At 41.6% G+C, this 12,783-nt stretch overlaps 3 protein-coding genes across 3 annotated transcripts; all 3 read left to right on the forward strand.

Moving 5' to 3' along the window:
- Positions 1-7,782: 7,782 nt before the first annotated feature.
- Positions 7,783-8,373, forward strand: LOC138868880 (uncharacterized). Its single transcript, XM_070146457.1, has one exon. It carries the CDS (start codon positions 7,783-7,785, stop codon positions 8,371-8,373), a length of 591 nt encoding a protein of 196 aa, XP_070002558.1.
- A 449-nt stretch (positions 8,374-8,822) lies between these two features.
- LOC138868881 (uncharacterized) lies at positions 8,823-9,542 on the forward strand. The gene has a single exon (XM_070146458.1). The coding sequence runs from the start codon at positions 8,823-8,825 to the stop codon at positions 9,540-9,542; it is 720 nt and encodes a 239-aa protein (XP_070002559.1).
- Positions 9,543-11,694: 2,152 nt separating this feature from the next.
- On the forward strand, positions 11,695-12,237 carry LOC138868882 (uncharacterized). The gene has a single exon (XM_070146459.1). The coding sequence runs from the start codon at positions 11,695-11,697 to the stop codon at positions 12,235-12,237; it is 543 nt and encodes a 180-aa protein (XP_070002560.1).
- Positions 12,238-12,783: the final 546 nt, after the last annotated feature.

The following is a 12,783-nucleotide window of genomic DNA, read 5'->3' on the forward strand; positions in this document are numbered from 1 at the left end:
GTTGCCTTGCAGACTTATATGATGTCTAGGTCCCTGATGGCCTCTATTGGTGGGTTGGGTTTAGTTCCCGACATGGCTGATTTCTATGCCTCCGCACTTGCACCTTTCAGTTGTTTGGTGTTCGTGCAATCTTGGGTGATCCGATAGCATTCCTGGGTAGTACGCGGCTCGCATCGGATGCTGAATATTCCCCATGGGGTGGGAAATTTGATCACTTGATAGAAGCTTGAGGGGACGGCTCGCATGGCGTGTATCCATGGGCGTCCTATGATGGCGTTATAGGTTGTTTCTTGGTTCATGACGTGGAATGTTGTTTCCAGCGTAACTCCCCCTGCTAGGACTAGTAGTGCTATTTCCCCAGATATTCATTCTACTACATTGTTAAAACCCATTAGTGTTATGCAACACGGTATTATTTTATCTTTGAGCCTCATTTGCATAAGAACTCTCGGGTGAATAATACACGCGCCACTTTCATTGTCTACCATGATTCTTTATACATCTACATCAACGATGCGTAAAGTTATAACCAAAGCATCATAGTAAGGGAAAGACAAACCGTCAGCATCTGACTTTTCGAAGATGATAATGTCTCTGAAGTCATCATACCATTCGTGGGCGATCGTCCATTTGAATTTGTGCGTGGTGGTGAACTTCACATGGTTGATTGTTGAGTCATCTCCACCACCAATGATCATCTGTATAGTACGTGCTGGCGACGGTGGCTTTGGAGGTCCTTGAGATGGGTCACATCCTCTGGCGAAGTTGGACCTTTCTTTACCGCTGAGCAGTTATTTCAAGTACCCATGGTTCAACATCCTGACCACCTCTTGTCGTAGACCAATTTAATCCTCGGTCTTATGTCCTCTTTCCTGATGGAATTCGCAGAAGACGTTTGACCTTCTCGCGCTTGAGTCCGACTTCATTTTTTGTAGCCATTGCACCTTCGTGTCTAGCTTCTCCAGTGCGTACACTATCTCTGAAGGGGAAACACAAAAATTATGAGCAGATAACAGTGAAGGCATACCTCTTTCATTTCGAAGGTGTGCGGTCTGTCATAGCACGACATCTGTGTGCCTTGGAGGAGGCGGGTTAGATGTTCTAACATATAGCTGATGCCTTTCTCGATTGAAATGTGGGGGTTGATCCCTTCGCCCATCGTTACACCGATATCTCCTTGCCTTGGTCTGGACTGACGTTAGTCGCTATGTCGGGCTGTTTAGATCGTCTTCTTCTGCCCTTACCTCAGCGCAATAGGCGTTGTGAATCTCTTCCCACGTGGTGGGGGGGGTACTTCATGAGTCTATTGAGCATTTTTTTGGTTGCCTTTGATTCGTTCATGTTTAACCCATTTTGGAAGGTCGCTACCGCTATTCCTTCCGACACATTTGGTAGGCCCATCCTTACTCTGTTGAATCGGGCCAGGAAATCTCAAAGTCTCTCGCCCGCCGTTTGCCTGATGGCGAAGATGTCATTGACCCTAGTTTCAGCCTTCTTTGCCCCTACATGGGCGGTGGCGAATTTATCCGCCATCTCCTCAAATGTTGATATCGATCGTGCTGGTAAGTGGGAGTACCATGTTAATGCTCCTCCTGTCAAAGTCTCACCGAACATTTTCAGCAACACAGATAGCACTTGTTCTTTTGACAGGTCATTGCCCTTCACTGCAGTGATGTAATGGATTAGATGATCCTCTAGATCCGTGCTCCCATCGTATATTCTCAAATATGGTGGGATTTAAAGGTTTTCGGGATGGGGTGAGGAGCAGCTCCATCACTGTATGGTTGTTCGACGAATTGGCCCACATCGCATTTTGGTAGTACTTTAGAGGCGCTAGGTATTTTGTCAACTCTTTCCTGGTGCTCCTTCATTTGATCACAGAGTGCTTTGTTCTCATTTTCCATCTCTTCCATTTTCTTTAGGATGGTCATGAGCACATCGTCACTTGCGTTGATGACAGTGCATGTGTTGCCCGTTCGTGTAGCATCTGGCTCGCCGATGGTGGCTACGATTTTTGTAGATGGTAAGTTTTCGACATTTCCTTGAGGGGGTTTTTCGAGCATGTTTCTCAGAGCATTTGTCAACTACTCCTCTAGCAGCTTTTTGATTGCTAGTGGTGTTTCTCTCGTTGAGGATGTGGAGGTTCCCCTTTGGCGCAAGATCGTCAGATCCTCGTGTGGAGAGGGTGAGATATCTCCCTCTGGTGTATCCCTTGGCGTTGTATTCTCAGTGTCTACTCTACCGGCTTCGTTAAGGGAGCTTAGGAGGTTGCTTGAGACATCTGCTATCATCTTCAGCCTTGCTTCTTTCTCTGCCATTGTTGGTTTTTATGGGGTTTGAAGAGCAGCAATCGTCACTTTCGAGAACCTAGATGAGAACTATAACTTTTGCTATGGAAATCCCCACAGACGACGCCAAATTGTTTGACTCAAAAGATTTTAAACTCTTTTTGAGAAAATCAATCAAAGATAAAGGGGTAAATCATAGTCGAAGATAATAAACTCTAGGATCACAATAGCAGGGAGGGGATAACAGTAGGGAGATACTAACAATAGAGAGAGAGAGAGAGAGATGATAATAGTGGAGAGAGAGATTGTTGTTGTTTCCTTAAAATCCTGTATCTTCATTGCAAGGCTCAAACCCTTCTTATATACTGAGGGATTTCCCCTAATCGTGGGGACGACGAATTAAGAAAATGTCTAATGAGTATTCCCTAAGTCCCTTAACATGCCAAATCTAATGCCGATATGGTGGCGTCTCTCCCTCTGCCACAGGGTCGTACCCTTCTGTCGACTCGTAGGTTTTCGGTCATTCATCATTCTCGCTATAGGCTATGGTAGATCAAATTCGGACCCATACAGGCGCCAATGTGGAAGCATCCCAATAAACAGTATACAACCCTAATCTTGAGGGCAATACCAAAACCGGAGCTATAGTCAAAGCAGTGTTGAACTTCTGAAAGCTCTCCACACACTTGTCAGACCATTTGAGCGAAGCACCTTTCTGAGTCAATTTGGTCAATGAAGCTGCAATAGACGAGATCCCCTCCACAAAGCTGCACTAGTACCCAGCCAAACTAAAAGAATCCTAATATTAGAGCGGTGGAAGGTCTACACGCCTAGGGGCATACACAAGATATTTTATAAGCATTGTCAAATTTTAAAGAAGTAAACAAATGAACACATCATTATAATGGTATCATATTAAAAAATAAAATATAACAGAACCAAATATATGAATAGAACACAATTCAAGGACATTATACAATTCTACTCGACAAATTTTTATTTTTTAAGTGTATTATAACAACCTCATCAGAGTTAATACTAAATAATTCTTAACTAACATAAGACACCAAACAACTATTCAAAACTTCAACATTCATTTGATTTTGCAAATAGTAGCATACCCAATTGTTAAAAAAATACAAATTTTACATAATAGGCAAAATAATTATGGCTATAATGTTGTAAGTAATTCATGATCTCTTGGTTTTGCTTTCCCTTGCCACCTAATAGTCAAGGGTTCAAGTCCCGAATTTATATTTTTAGAATATAATAATATAAGAAAAAAATTCTAAAATTTTCAACGTATGCAACTACTAGGAATAGAACTCCCGATCTCTAATAAATAGCAACACTCGACCAGCTGAGCTAGGAGCTTTTTGTGTAAAGCAATGTCACTTCACTTTGTTTATATATTATTCTTTGCATATTATATAGATATGCATATATTCAGTAAAGGATTTCTGACCAAACGGTGCCGGATGACACCGCTTGCATCAAGGTGCGCCTGCCCTTTATTAGGCCAACTCCAAAATGCCTCAATCTACTTTATATCCACCTTAATCTCATCACTAGACACCATATGGCCCAAGATTTTTATTGATTCCAACCAAAACTTAAACTTGGAGAATTTATCATACAACTTCCTCTCCCTCGGAATCTGAAGCACAATCCTCAAATGTTGCTCGTGCTCCTCCCTACTACAGGAATATACCAATATATTATCAATGAGAATAATAAAAAAAGAATTAAAATGAGGCTGGAACACACTAGTGCATGAAAGCTACTGGGAATTAGTCAAACCAAAAGTCATCACCAAAAACTCATAATGCCCATAACGAGTCCTAAAAGCCATCTTAGGAATGTCTGAAGCCTTGGTCTTCAATTGATAATAACCCGATCTCAAGTAATCTTTGAAAACACCCTAGTACCCTAAAGCTGATCAAACAAATCAGTATTGTGAGGCAGTGGACACTTATTCTTGATGGCAACCTTTTTCAACTGCCTGTAATCAATATAAATTCTCATGGAAACATCCTTCTTCACCACAAATAACACTGGTATACCACAAGGAGAAACACTCGCCCTGATGAACCCCTCATCCAACACCTCTTGCAAATGATCCTTCAACTCAACTAGATCCATGCGATATGGTGGAATAGATATGGGATGAGTCCGCACCAACTCAATGCTAAAATACATATCACTATCGGGCGGCATGCCTGGTAGGTCTACAAGGAACATATCTAGTACTCCCTTACTAGTGGAACTGGCTCAATAGTAGGAGCTCCGGCACTAACATCCATCACTAAATCTAGATACGGTAAACACCCTTCTCAACCATTCGTTGAGCTATTAGAAAAGAAATTACCCTACTAGGAATTTGATCCAAGGAATCCCTCTATTTCAACCTTGGAAACCCCGACATAGGCAATGTCACGGTCTTAGCATGACATTCAAGAGTATTATGATACAGAGATAACCAATCTATACCCAAGATCACCTAAAAGTCAAATATATTAAGCAATAAAAGATCAACACTAGTCCCATAACCCTTATTGGTAACCATACAAGACCGATACAGATGATCTACCATAATAAAATCACAAACATGTATAGATACATGAACAAAGATAACAAGGGAATGACAAGGCATATCCAAATAAGGAACAAAATATGATGAAACATAATAATAAGTGAATCAGGGTCAAATTGTAACACCCTGTAATATGAATCGGTTGTGGATACATTAAACGAGTATTAGCGTGATGGTAATTGAGTGGTTATGATAATAAGTGTACGAGGAATATTATAGGTGATTTGGGTTCTAAGGCTAGGCTTAAGTCCAAGCCAAGTTGAAAATTTTCATTATAGCTGAAAATTTGCAAATGAGTATGCACAAGACCTCACTTTGGGCGAGCATATATACCTGGATACAATGAGTTGTGTGATTCACAACCTATTAAATTAAATCCCTTTGAGTCTAGTTTCCAACTCAACAAACCGTTCGTTATTTGGAGGTGTATACAAAACGTTATGACCATTTTACTGGGCAGGTGTCACTAGCGCGAACAGGAGCGCGAAGTTGCGCGTTTTTGCTGAGTATTCTGCCTCCCGTGCGCGAACAAGCGCGCGAGCTCGCACATCTGAAAGGTTTTAAATATCTTAAAGACCGGAAATAAGAGAAATTGAGTCATTTCTCAAGCTTAGGGCTTCCTCTACACCCCCAACTCGACCAAGGCATCCAATTGCACACCTAAGGTGAGTTTTTAAGTGTGTTATCATGGTGATTTCACTTCTCAATCACTAGTTACAACATGATTTTGATTGGGTTTCATAGGATTTCTTCAAAATCTCAAGAACACCCCAAAAGTTGTCTTTCAAGATTTGGTCTACAAGAGGTAATCCTACACCCTTAGACTTACATATATGGTGTTATTATGGAATTATGAGTATGAATCAAGTATTACAACTTATGGTATGGTGATTGGAAGTCATAAATTCCCAATTTAAATGCATGACCATGGTAGGGATTTAAAGGTGATTATTTGATAGGATTTGTTGGTTGGGTGTGAATGGATGGTCATACATATGTTGTTGGAAGTTATAAATTTGTTAGGAATGATGGTGGAATGAATTGTTGGTTAATGGTGATAGTTGGATGAACCAACACTATAGTTATGAGGTGTAAATATCTATGCCTACAAGGTGTTTGATAATATGCCTAAATGGCATAAGTTATGGAATTTATTACTAATATTGGGTTCCATTGGATGTTGTTGTTGTAGATTGAAGGTTCTTAGTAGTGTGGATCATTGTAGTATCACTAAGGGGCAAATTGAGGTATGTAAGGCTAACTCTTTACGTTTGGGAATATCTATGATTCTCCCTACGTCCCATTCATCATGAACATTACTAGTTTCCTCAGAAAGTAATTATGCCTTGGTTCCATGAATAGAAGTAGAACTTATATTCTCTAGATGACATAGTTTCATAATCATTCGATATTCTATGAGTTTCAGTTATGACAAATCAACTTATTATGAATACTCATCTCAGTTTAATCCTATTCACTATACCAGTATCATGTAAGTCGGTATGGCTCATTGTTTCAGTATCACATATTACAGTATGATTCTCAGTTCCTGATTTAAATTCCTGAATGTTGAACACCTGCATTTGGGCCTGAGGCCACAGTTTATGCTTTATGCATTTTGGACCTGAGGTCGTAGTTATGTATACGTATACTTGGGCCCGAGGCCGTAGTTGTGCACACACACACACACACACACACACACACACACACACACACATATATATATATATATATATATATATATATATATATATATATATACATACGTATTGGGCCTGAGACCGTAGTTTAATGTTCAGATAAATAGGTTGTTCATCATTCAGAAGAGGGAGTATTCACATCCTTACTTCCTTATTCAGTTATCAGTTTATCAGCTAGCAGTTTAGTTTCAGTTTCAGTGTTGACAGTTCTTTTGTTCAGCTATTTTACATATCAGTACAATTCAAATGTATTGACGTCCCTTTTACCCGGGGCCTACATCTCGCGATGCAGGTAACAATTTTCAGGTTGACGATTCTGCTTGCTAGGACATCTCGTATCAGCTATTGGTGAGCCCCAGTCTTCCGGGGCCTTATCTCTCTTTTGTTTTAGTCAGTATAGTATTTCAGTTAATAAGGTATACCAGGGACCTTGTCTTGGTAAATAGTTAGCATTTGCAGTATTCTTTAGAGGATTCGTAGACTATAACCCAGTCAGTCAGATCTTAGCAGGATTTCATGTGTTAGCCTTGTCGGCTACTTGTTTATACTTGCAGACCTTTCAGTATTTTCCGCATCTATGATATTTCAGTCAGACTCTTTAGTAGATTATCATGTTTTATATTTTCCTCTAGCTCATAGTTATACCATATGTTGATTCAGCTAGCCAGTTGGTTCGCTCGGTCACATGTAGTCAGGCACCGAGTGTCGTACGTCCAGACCCAGGTTCGGGGCGTAACAAAGCTTGGTATCAGAGCCCTAGGTTCAAGAGTCCTAGGGAGTCTATGAAGCCGTGTACAATGGGGTCTCTTTTATGTGTGTGTGCGCGCCACACATGTAAATAGTTGACCACCAAGACATCTAGGATTGTTCCATTTCTTTCATACTCTAGATCGTGCAATTAGAGCTATGATTTCAGGAATCTTTTTAACCCGTGCGAATTGCGTATTTCAGAAAAATGCCTGCAAAAAGAAAGTACACCAGGAGGGCCTCAGCTACTAGCCAGGGGGCCACAACTAATGCTGCTCAGGATGAGGACACTCTAGCCCAGGGAGTTGCATCGGGCGTAGTGCCCAATGCTTCAGACATGGATGTCAGGGGAGCTATCCAGTTGCTCACCCAGATTGTTGCTAATCAGGCTCAAAGGTAGGGAACAAGTGATGTTCATGAGACGGGTAGTTCCAGGTCTAGGAAATTTCTCAACATGAAACCTCCCGTCTTTACAGGGTCTAAAAAGGATGAGGATCCGCAAAACTTCATTGATGAGGTTCAGAAGATATTTCGAGTGATGCATGTTATAGACACTGAGGCAGCAGAGCTTGCTGCGTACCAGCTAAAGGATGTTGCCAACATGTGGTATGAAACATGGGAAGAGTCCCGAGGGGAGGATGCAGATCCTGCGACTTGGAAGGATTTTGCAGATGCGTTCCTTGAGCACTTTCTACCCATTGAGGTCTTGGAAGCTAAGGCTTTGGAGTTTCAGAGACTCAGACAGAATGATATGAGTGTGAATGAGTACTACCTCAAGTTCGTCTCTCTGGCCAAGTATGCTCCAGAAATGGTACGTGAAATGAGGGCCAGAGTTAGGCGGTTTGTGTTGGGGCTTTCAGATGATTTGTTTGCTGATGCTAATATAGCTGCTCAGAGTAATGACATGACCATCACTAAGATGATTGCCTTTGTTCAAGGGAACGAAGATAGGTTGAAGGAAGAAGAGCGGCTACGGAGAGAGAAGGAGAGGGAATTCAGCAAGAGAGCTAAGTCTGCAGGAAATTTCAATCATGGGGGATCTTAAGCAGGAGGCAATCGCCAGTTTTTCAAGAAATCAAAATCAGGACCTGCTCCACCTTCAGCTAGTGCACCGGTTCCGAGGTCGAAGTTTAACAAGAAAAACCAGAATTTCAGAACAGTAGACTCGCAGTCACAGGCTAGTGTAGGCTATAGAGTCCCTGGTTACCCTATTTGCAACACGTGTGGTAAGAGGCACCCAGGGTTGTGTTTTTTGGGCACAAATGGTTGCTTTGGGTGCGGTCAGCAGGGCCATTTCTTGAGGGATTGTCCATCGGCAAAACAGAACAATGGAGGCAATGCAGCTCAGTCCACTAATTCAGCAGCCCATCATAACTCTCAGGCCCAACAAGGGCGGGTGAAACAAAGTTTAATAATGCAGGCGGTGGTCAAAACCTCTTGTATGCACTGGCAGACCGTCAGGATACAGAGGCTCGTGGAGATGTTGTCACAGGTATGCTAACAATATTCACTTTTGATGTCTATGCTATTATAGATCCAGGATCCACCCTATCTTATGTTACCCCATATATTGCGAAGAAATTTGGGATAGAACCAGAAAAGTTGTGTGAACCCTTTGAAGTGTCCACTCCAGTTGGAGAATCAGTTATAGAAAGATGTATCTATAAGGGATGTCCAGTTAAAGTGCATCATCGTCTTACTATAGCAGACTTAGTAGAATTGGAGATGTTAAACTTCGATGTGATCATGGGCATGGATTGGTTAGAGTCATGTTATGCCAAAGTGGGTTGTAGAACCAAAATAGTAAGTTTTGAATTTCCCGGTGAACCAGTCTTAGAATGGAAGGGTGATGCAGTAGCGCCTAGGGGTAGGTTTATTTCCTATCTTAAAGCCATAAAGATGATCTCCAATGGATATATCTATCACCTGGTTCGAGTTAAGGATGCAGATGCTCAGATCCCCACTCTCCAGTCGGTACCAATTGTAAATGAGTTTCCAGGAGTGTTTCCCGAAGATCTCCCTGGAATTCCTCCCGATAGAGAGATTAACTTTGGAATTGATCTACTTCCAGGCACTAAGCCAATATCTATTCCGCCTTATAGAATGGCTCCGACAGAGTTGAAAGAGTTAAAAGTCCAGTTGAAAGACCTTCTAGATAAGGGATTTATAAGGCCAAGTGTCTCACCTTGGGGCGCACCGGTCTTGTTTGTCTGAAAGAAGGATGGGTCGTTGCGTATGTGCATTGACTATCGTCAGTTGAATAAAGTCACCATCAAGAACAAGTACCCTCTTCCCAGGATAGATGATTTATTTGATCAACTTCAGGGTGCCCAGTGTTATTCCAAGATTGACCTCAGATCGGGATACCATCAGGTGAAGGTTAAGGAAGTCGATATTCCAAAAATAGCTTTTAGGACTCGATATGGGCATTTTGAATTTTTGGTAATGTCATTCGGTTTAACGAATGCAACAGCAGCTTTCATGGACCTTATGAATAGGGTCTTCAAGCCTTATCTTGATTTGTTTGTTATCGTGTTTATTGATGACATCTTGATTTATTCCAGTAGCGAGACTGACCATGCTGAACATCTCAGAATTGTGTTGCAGACACTGCAAGATCACAATCTATATGCAAAAAATTTTAAGTGTGAATTCTGGTTGAAATCAGTAGTGTTTTTGGGCCATGTCGTCTTAGGGGAAGGCGTGAAGGTGGACTCTAAGAAAATAGAGGCAGTGAAGAATTGACCTAGACCCACCTCAGTATCCGATATAAGAAGTTTCTTAGGTCTAACAGGCTATTATAGGCGTTTCGTAGAGGGATTTTCTTCTATCTCGTCCCCTTTGACTAGATTAACTCAGAAGAAAGTCATGTTTCAATGGTCGGACGCATGCGAGAAAAGTTTTGAGGAGTTAAAGAAGAGATTGACTTCAGCTCCAGTCCTGACACTACCAGAAGGAACCGAAGGGTTCGTTGTTTATTGTGATGCTTCAGGGGTGGTCTTGGTGTGTATTAATGCAGCACGGTAAAGTCATAGCCTACGCGTCGAGACAGCTCAAGGCTCACGAGAAGAATTATCCGACTCATGACCTTGAATTAGCAGCTGTGGTGTTCGCGCTTAAGATTTGGCGCCATTATTTGTATGGGGTACATGTTGACATTTTTACAGATCACAAGAGTCTCCAGTACATCTTCAAGCAAAGAGAATTAAATCTACGTCAGAGAAGGTGGCTCGAATTACTTAAGGATTATGATGTTGATATCCTCTATCATCCGGGGAAAGCAAATGTTGTAGCCGATGCTCTCAGTAGGCGTTCTATGGGGAGCTTAGCTCATGTTGAGGCAGACAAGCGAACTATGATGAAGGAAGTCCACCGCTTAGCAAATCTAGGAGTTCGACTTTTGGACTCCGAAGATGGTGGCGTTGTTCTCTAGAACATGGCTGAATCCTCCTTAGTAGCCGAAGCAAAAGAAAAACAGTTCAGTGATCCTTACTTATTGCAGTTGAAGGAAGGAATTCACAAACACAAGACTATGGCTTTTTAACAAGGGGGAGATGATGGCACTTTGAGATACAGAGGCAGACTATGCGTTCCAGATGTAAATGGGCTCAGAGAGCGGATTATGTCATAGGCCCACAATTCCAGGTATTCTATTCACCCAGGTTCCACAAAGATGTATCATGATCTTAAGGAGGTTTATTGGTGGAATGATATGAAAAAGAATATAGCAGATTTCGTGGCTAAGTGTCCAAATTGCCAGCAGGTGAAAGTCGAACACCAGAGGCCTGGCGGTTTAACTCAGAATATAGAAATTCCCATTTGGAAATGGGAGATGATAAACATAGACTTCATAACAGGTCTACCTCGCTCGTTCCGGAAGCATGATTCGATTTGGGTGATTGTAGACCGACTTACCAAGTCAGCTCACTTCTTGACAGTGAAGACTACAGATTCGACCAAGGATTATGCCAAGTTGTATATCAAAGAAATTGTCCGATTGCATGGGACTCCTTTGTCCATTATCTAAGATCGTGGTGCTCAGTTCACAGTAAACTTTTGGAAATCCTTTCAAAAGGGATTGGGCACAAGGGTGAACCTCAGCACCGCTTTTCATCCTCAGACAGATGGCCAGGCGGAACGCACCATTCAGACTCTTGAGGATATGTTGAGCGCATGTATTATTGACTTTAAAGGTAATTGGGACGATCATCTACCACTTATTGAGTTTGCTTATAATAACAGTTATCACTCTAGTATCAAGATGGCACCGTATGAAGCTCTGTATGGGCGAAAGTGTAGATAACCAATTGGTTGGTTCGAAGTCGGAGAAGCGGAGTTGTTAGGACCCGATTTGGTCTATCAGGCCATGGAGAAAGTCAATTTGATACAAAGGCATTTGAAAATGGCTCAAAGTCGCCAAAAGTCCTATTCGGACGTACGACGTAGAGACTTAGAGTTCCAAGTTGATGATTGGGTGTTTCTAAAGGTATCGCCCATGAAAGGCGTTATGAGATTTGGGAAGAAGGGGAAACTTAGCCCCCGCTATATTGTTCCATATAGAATCCTGCGAAGGATCGGACATGTGGCTTATGAGTTAGAATTGCCACAAGAACTAGCTGTTGTACACCCAGTGTTTCATGTGTCCATGTTGAAGAAAGTCATGGGAGACCCGTCACTTGTGGTTCCTACGGAGATTATAGGGGTTAAGGACAACCTGTCTTATGAGGAAATTCCAGTGGCTATTCTTGATCGACAAATCCGCAAGCTCAGAACTAAGAAAATTGCTTCAGTAAAAGTGCTTTGGAGAAATCAAAAGGTTGAAGAGGCTACATGGGAAGCCGAGGAAGACATGAAGTCCAGATATCCCCATCTCTTTGAAGAGCAAAAGGAAAATGTGGAAGGTAATTAACTTTTCCATTCAGGTCTTATATTATAATCTCTATGTCCTACAATATTTACTTAGCTTAGTATTTAGTGATCACGTGCTCGTTCAGTTCGATATACATGTATTCATAATATTTCAGTATTCTCATATCTCCATAACACCCATTTAATGACCATAGATAGCCGTAGTTGCAGCCAGGACCATTATTCGAGGACGAATGATCCCAAGGGGGAGATAATGTAACACCCCGTAATTTGAATTGGTTGTGGATGCATTAAACGAGTATTAGCATGATGGTAATTGAGTGGTTATGATAATAAGTGTACGAGGCATATTATAGGTGATTTGGGGTCTAAGGAGAGGCTTAAGTCCAAGCCAAGTTGAAAATTTTCATTATAGCTGAAAATTTGCAAATGAGTATGCACAAGACCTCACTTTGGGCGAGCATATCTACCTGGATACAATGAGTTGTGTGATGCAAAACCTATCAAATTAAATCCGTTTGAGTCTAGTTTCCAACGCAGTAAACCGTTCGTCATTTGGAGGTGTATACAGAACATTATGACCATT

The sequence above is a fragment of the Nicotiana sylvestris genome, chromosome 5 (assembly GCF_000393655.2).
Source record: "Nicotiana sylvestris chromosome 5, ASM39365v2, whole genome shotgun sequence".
In the NCBI taxonomy this organism is placed as follows: domain Eukaryota; kingdom Viridiplantae; phylum Streptophyta; class Magnoliopsida; order Solanales; family Solanaceae; genus Nicotiana; species Nicotiana sylvestris.

Excerpts from the sequence above, each read along its gene's own strand:
- LOC138868880 (XM_070146457.1), top strand. The coding sequence starts at position 7,783 with ATGAAACCTCCCGTCTTTACAGGGTCTAAAAAGGATGAGGATCCGCAA.
- LOC138868881 (XM_070146458.1), top strand. The coding sequence starts at position 8,823 with ATGCTAACAATATTCACTTTTGATGTCTATGCTATTATAGATCCAGGA.
- LOC138868882 (XM_070146459.1), top strand. The coding sequence starts at position 11,695 with ATGGAGAAAGTCAATTTGATACAAAGGCATTTGAAAATGGCTCAAAGT.